Source organism: Marmota monax, unplaced genomic scaffold (genome assembly GCF_021218885.2).
Source record: "Marmota monax isolate L192 unplaced genomic scaffold, Marmota_monax_Labrador192_F-V1.1 WCK01_AAM20220418_F8-fsc00185, whole genome shotgun sequence".
NCBI classification, from domain to species: domain Eukaryota; kingdom Metazoa; phylum Chordata; class Mammalia; order Rodentia; family Sciuridae; genus Marmota; species Marmota monax.
This window is the reverse complement of record NW_026693278.1, coordinates 459,137-465,765: the sequence shown is the minus strand read 5'-3', so window position 1 is coordinate 465,765 and position 6,629 is coordinate 459,137. Positions and strand designations below refer to the sequence as shown.

At 53.9% G+C, this 6,629-nt stretch overlaps 1 protein-coding gene across 3 annotated transcripts in view; it reads left to right on the top strand.

The window, feature by feature from the left end:
• Tpcn1 (two pore segment channel 1) overlaps positions 1–6,629 on the top strand; it is a 56,701-nt gene that overhangs the window by 5,428 nt on the left and 44,644 nt on the right. The window contains exons 1-2 of one of the 3 annotated variants that reach the window (XM_046456533.2): positions 166–320; positions 2,974–3,204. In XM_046456533.2, the coding sequence (XP_046312489.1) occupies positions 3,093–3,204 (112 nt within the window). In that variant the 5' untranslated portion in view covers positions 166–320; positions 2,974–3,092. Of the gene's footprint in view, positions 1–165; positions 335–2,973; positions 3,205–6,629 lie in introns of those variants that run through there. The other 2 variants (XM_046456534.2, XM_046456535.2) reach the window with 2 other exon arrangements.

Below are 6,629 nucleotides of genomic sequence, written 5' to 3'. Positions count from 1 at the left end.
GAGAGGCGGGCGGCGAGTCCGGCGCCAGCAGTGGGCGAGAACTGCGGAAGGACGCGAGGCTTGACCAATCAGAGCTCATCTGGCAGCCCGGGTGGCCAATAGGCTACGGCGGAAGGGAAACGGGGCGGGACGGCGGGGTTGAGGGGCCGGTAGGCGGCGGATCGGAGAGCTGGCGCAGCTGCTGTGGTGGCAGCAGCTCAAGTGGCGGTGGCGGTGGCGGCTGCAACAGCTCTGGACTCGGGGCTTTGGTGGCGGCGCCGGCGGGCTGGGCTGCGCTGTGCAGACGCCGGTGTGCGGTCCGGGTTCCTGGGGCGGCGCGTGTAAGAATCCAAGGGTGCGGGGGCTTGGCAGGAGGGAGAGGGCAGGGGTTGGGGGTCAAAGGTTGCCGGAGTGAGGGGTCGCGGCAGGGCAGCGGGTGTGGGTGGGGACAGGGGGGTTCAGGGCGACCTCGGGGAAGTCGCCGCGGTGCTTCTCCCTTCCATCCTGGGCTGGCACTTTGCACCCCTTTTGCCTCCCGCTTCCTGGGGCGACCCTCGCGTGGGGACCCTGATGGGAGCCTGGAGCACCGGGAGCTGGCGCTCCTGCCTCTTCCTTCCTCAGCTCGCTCATCTCCCCGCAGTCCCCAGGTGACCCCGCGGGAGACTCGTGCCTGGGGCAGGCTGCCCCAGCGGACGGCCGGTGTTGGCCAACTCAGTGTCCCCTTTCTCCAGGGGTGACCTTTCGGGTCCTCTGTAGAGGGAGAGTCGGAGCCTGTGGAAGGAGCAGTGGACTAGGACCCCGGAGTCCCGAGTTCCAGCTCTGCGGGTCCACTGTGTGACCTTGGACAATTCCCTTCCCCTCTCTGGGCCTCATTTTTCTCTCTGTAAAATGATGGGTTAGAATTCAAATTGGGGAACCGGTTCTGGGAGGAAAAGGTAAGGTTTAAGCAGGGAGAGTCCCTGAATTCAGACTGCCTGAATTGAAATCTGGCTGCCACAACTTTCCTTGCTGTTTAGGGAGTTGGGCAAGTTGACCAATCTAAGACCCAGTTTCCAAATCTGTAAAGAGGGGTGTTAGAATTTGTCGGCAGCAGTACTGTCCACATTTTGAGCCTCATGATCCTTTTTGTGGGTGTGTGGGGGTCTCAGCTATGCATTATAGGCTGCTCAGTGGTACCCCTGGCCTCTGCTTACTAACAATCACTCCCAGTTTATGACAATCAAAATGTCTCCAGAACTTGTTAGTGTTCCCTGGGCCACATCACCCCAGTTGAGAGCCACTGAGCTAGGGCAATGCATGCGTGTGTTAAACAGCTAAAACACAAACACTACTCGCTGTGATGATACTTTGTCGTGACAGAGTTTAGAAACCTCTCCTTGATGAGTTGAGAGGGTTAATAGTCTCCTGTCTTCAAAGTAATAACAGAGATAATTATCAAAGCTGAGAAATGTCTACAAGGAAGTTCTTTAATATATTCTTTCTACTTTTGTTTGAGAATATCCATGATATAAAGTTAAAACAGAGACTGAGGATACAGCTCAGTGGTAGAACATGTGCTTAGCATATTTGAGGCCTAGCACCAAAAAGGAAAAAAAAAAAAAGAAAAGAAAAGAAAAAAAAATGTTGAACCAAAACCAAAATGAAGCATCATTCTTAAGACAGCCTAATATTAGGTAGGGTCTCATTTGAGATTTCCTCTTCTGCTTCCCTCTAGTGAGATCTAAAAGCAAACAATCCCCAGATCTGGGGAAACTTTAAAAAAAAAAAATCCTGTCACAGGAAGTCTGCAGGGCGGAGAGCTACAGGCTTAGCCATCTACTTCTGCCTCCTTGTTTTAAAAAAGATGTGCTGTTCCCCTGTGATGCACAGAGATCTGCTCAGAGGTATTCGGTGATTCATTAAAGAAAATTGCCCAGTTGCCATTCAGTGGGTCCATCTGGAGGCAATGTTGATTGAGCTCAGAGGTCACAGTCGAGGAAAGATCTTGCTACAAAGGTCTTTAGATGGATCTGCTGAGTCTCGGCATTTCTTTTGGCCCTCCTAGGCGGAAATGGGGAGGTATAAATAGAAACTCTAACAGGCTAGATCTGAGTGTTTTAAATTGGGAGTTAGGGATGAGTACTTCTGCTGAGTGATATGGACATCATTTAAAAAAAAATTACTTTCCTCTTTTCTTTCCTCCTCAAGCATCTAAATCTTAGGAGAACAGTGTCTGTATGAGAAGGGAGTATGTTGCTTACCACAATGGTCCAGAGTAATCTTGAGAGTGTGTGTGTCTCAGAGGCTGCTTAGTAAAACCAATCTTGAAGTTGTTAGTTAAAAAGAAAAAAAAAGTGATGACCTGTTATGCTAACTCTTCATTAGTATTGAAGTTAGGTGCTGCCTAACTACAAGAGCTTGGGGACTTGGAGGAGTTGTAGCCTCCTGGGAATATGGGATTGGGGTCATGCTGCACGGTTCAAAGCTTGGCGTTCTAGCTGTGTGTTCTTAGGAAAGTTATTTAACCTCTCTTGTGCTTGAAGTGTCCCCTTCTGCAACTGTCATAGTAATTGTACCTATCCCTAGGGTGATTATGAGGCTTCAGTTGACTTTTACTTGTACAGAGGATATACTCACTGAGTATTAAGTACTAATTATTTTAATGCTTTTTTTTTTTTTTTGTCTTCAAAATCTTTACAACAGTCACACCCAGCTAAGTGTGAAGAGGGGTGGAGGTGGAACCGGTCAGCCCTATCTCACTCTCCAGATGTCATTCCCCTAACTGCACTTTTCATTCTGTGGCTGCCCTTCCCCGTGTCATAAAGCGATGACACTTTTGTGACTATTTTTAAATCGAGATAATAGTTCACGCACTGCGCGTTTACCACAGCCTCCATAATTCAGTGGTTTCGAGGGCAGTCATGGGGTCGTGCCGCCATCACCAATACCAAATCCAGAACACATTCGTCCTCTCTGGCTACGTTTTAATAATTGTCTTTCTTTTTTATTCTCCAGACTCTAGAAGATGCCCCTCATGGAGGAGGTTCTGAGAAGCACCTCTGGCTCAGTGGCTGTGAAAGAGCAGCTGTGTGAAGCCCTGGCCATTGCCTCCTGAGGACCTCGGGGAGGAGACCATGGCCGTGAGCTTAGATGACGACGTGCCCCTCATCCTGACCTTGGACGAGGGTGGCAGTGCCCCTCTGGCTCCCTCCAACGGCCTGGGTCAAGAGGAGCTGCCCAGCAAAAGTAAGACGGACTGAACGGCGGGGACCAGGGCTTTTCGATTTCAGGGTGACAGATGACGTGGGCCTTGGTCTGCTAGAAGAGGCAAGTGCCCTTCACCTGGCCCCGCACTTGAGGCTTCTGGTGCCACAGCCCCACCATTGTGGAGCCCAGGCAGGGGTCTGTGTGCCTCCCGGAGCCCAGTGGGCCTTGGCCACCCCCTCCCAACACCTGCAGTGCCTTGGCTTTTTGTCCATGGGTGCTTGGCAGGGACCTTGGGCCAACCTGCTCCTTGGCCAGCTTCCCTGTCCCATTCCTTGTTAAAAAAAGAAACAGATTTCGACATCAGCCTCCGTCTGTCCCAATCTGGAACCATTGGCAGGAGGAGCAGCGCTGACTGCTTCTCTCGGCTCCCACTCAGTCCCTGTGAAGCCCGGGCAGGGTGGAGGGGGTGCATCGATCGCTGTCCATTGATTTGAGGGTTTGGGGTTTTACTCTGTCCTCCTCGGAACCAAAGCCTAGCACAGTGTGAACCCCAGAGAGGTGGTGAGCTTTAAATTTTTAAAATTTTAAGTGAGTCTCTGGCAGAGCGAGAGGCCTTCAGATGCATTCTGGTCCTGCTCCCGAAGGCGCCTGCTGTCTCTGCGCAGGCTGCAGCTCAGATGCTTAGAATAACTGGCCTTTCCAGCAGGCTCCTAAGGTGTCAGGGCTCCTGAGCCAACGGACACCGTCTGCCCTTGTTCCCACTTGCAACCAGGCGGCCCGAGCCTGGCTCTCCCATCTCCTTTGTCCAGAGGAGACGCAGCTGGGTGAGAGAGCTCAGCCACCACTCCGGGACGTGAAGGAGAGCATTGTCACTGGGGGCATGGGTGTGCCCCACCAACAGGCCTGTCTTTACTGCAGCATGCTCACCCCCATCTGGGGTGGCGGGGCTGGCCTCTGAAGGAGGGTTAGCACACACGCCACATCTCCCTTTAGCGCCACCAGGCCAAGAAAGCAGTGGCTCCAATTTCTGGCTCCAGCTGTTTTCTTTCTAAGATCCCCTTGCAAGGTACAGAATGCTCCCTGTTTCACTGGGTTAGAAACCAAGGCTCAGAGAGGTGGAGTAACTTTGCCAAGGCCACAGAGCTGGCAAGTGGTTGAGCAGAGATTTGAACTTAGGACAATCTGCCTTGGGTTTCTTTCCCGTCTCCCCACATTTCCTCCTCCTCCTGTTCCTCCTGCTTCTCCTCCTCCTGTTCCTTCTCCTCCTGCTCCTGCTCCTCTTCCTCCTCCTCCTCCTCCCCTCCCCCTCTTCCCCCTCCCCCTCCTCCTCCTGCTTCTGCTGCTCCTCCTCCTCCTTCCTCTTCTTTTTCTTTTTTTTTCTTCATAAGGTTTTAATAAACGTGAGTGCAACTCCTTGGCTTTTTTAAAATTTTTTTTAGTTGTAGCTAGTACAATATTTTTATTTATTTTTATGTGGTGCTGAGGATTGAACTCAGTGCTTCATGTGTGCAAGGCAAGCTCTCTACCACTGAGCCACACCCTCAGCCCCTCCTTAGCTTTTTATTTAATTTTTAAGATTTTTTTTCCTCCTGGGGATCAAACCCAGGGCATAGTACAAGCTGGGCTCTTAGCATTTGTAAATATTATCAGATGATCTGAAGGTGGTTCTTGTCATCCTCTGTGTGTGTAGAGAAGTGGCCTTGAGGAGGTGGGGTCACTGGTCCAGGCACAGACCAGGCCAGGGAAGCCCTCACATGCTCCAGAGAGTGGGCTGGAAGGTGGGGCTTGCCAATGGCCCGGCTCGGATTCTAAGTGGAAGCCCTGCTGCATCTTATAAATCCCCATAAAGCCTTGGAACTCAGGTGGGGTGTCCGGCTGTCCTGCGGGATAAAAGTGGGAAGATCAACCCAGCTCCTGTCAAGATCAGACTTTGAACTGGGGACAGAGCCTGATGGGCAGGAAGTAGGCCAGGGAGACAGTGAGGCCCCAGCGAGGCCGTTCTCCCTTGCTGAAGTTGGTGGCTCGTTTTGGTTTGTTTCTCGAGAACAGAGAGGTTGCTGCCTCCAGGCCCTGGTGTCTCTGCAGGGTTTTAGTGCCGCTGTCTCTTCAAGTGCTAACGGGAGAACCAGTGGGTCTGACCCCCAGGCCTGACTGGGGAGCATAGCAGGGCTGCCCCAGGACAGGGACTCACCCGGAGGCCCGCTTGGCCTTGGCGAGGGCCAAGTTGGGTCCGGCTTGGGAGTTGGCACAGACCCTCTCCCTCAGGCCTGCTGTCTGGACGCCCCGTCTGCAGCCGAGTTTCCTCTGGGAGCTCCTGGGGACCTTCCCACCCTCAGGACACAGCCCGGCTGTCCTGCTGGCCTGCAAATCCTTGTGTATTCCACTGTCCTCTTGCCTGGCCGCTTCCGATTCCTGTCCTGTCCCACAATGTCACACTGCTGTCTCAACCCTCTGCGCCTCGCTGGGGAGCCGCCTGGACGTGGACTCCAGTTCTGCCCTGGAGGCCCTGCGACGCCTTCTCTTTGAAGCCTCCCCTGAGCCTCTCCCCTTCCTGCCGGAGCTGGTCACTGGCTGCTCATTCCTGCTTCGCTGTCTCGATGAGTTGTCCGTCTTCGCCAGTGGCCCACCGTGTGGCGATTACTTGTTAAACCATCTGGTCACCTACTGGGCCCCGCATTTCCAGATCTCGCGGCTCAGTGCCTGCAGAGGTCCGGCTTGCCGGGGTCTGGAGTTGGTGGGCGTGGCGGCTGTCGGAAGGCCAGATGGGCAGCGCCACTCCGGCGTCTTCTCTGTCTTCTCCTAACCGGTGGCCGATTCCTATTTTTCCCAGCAGTCTCCAGGAGACCCCTAGCCTAACCAGTCCATGACCACAAACCCTTGGGGGACTAAGGACAGAGGCGGTCACTGGAGTTGGCAGCACCATGGCATAGGTCAGCAAGAACCAACCCAGCTTCCCATGGTGTGAGCCTTGGTGGAGCCTGGGCTCTTGTCCTGACCTGCAGCTGGGCGCCCTTCTCTGCCTGCTTCTGTGTCAGTTTGCCCAGGTGGCCTCAAGGCACCAGGGACGAGGGGGCTGCCGCCTGGAGGCCGAGGCCCAAGATCAAGGTGGCGGCAGGGTTGGTTTCTCCTTGTGTTCTGCTGCGTCCTCAGCTCAGTCCATGGGTCTGTCTTCTGATAAGGACTCTGTCCTCTAGGGTTAGAGCCACCCGTGTGACCTCGTCGTACCTTCTTACCCTCTGAGGCTCAGCCTCCAGATGCAGCCTCATTCTGAGGTGCTAGAGCTCTGGGCTTCAGCCTGTGAATTTTGAGGGGACACAGTTGAGCCCGTGACACTGCTCACCTCTGTCAGATGCAGGTGCCCAGGAGAGTCGGGCTGGCCGCCTTGTCCCTGTAGGAAGCCAGAAGGTGGCGTTTTCTCCTGTGTGGCGGGTGAGATTTGATCCTCGGCTTGCCGGTCCACAAGT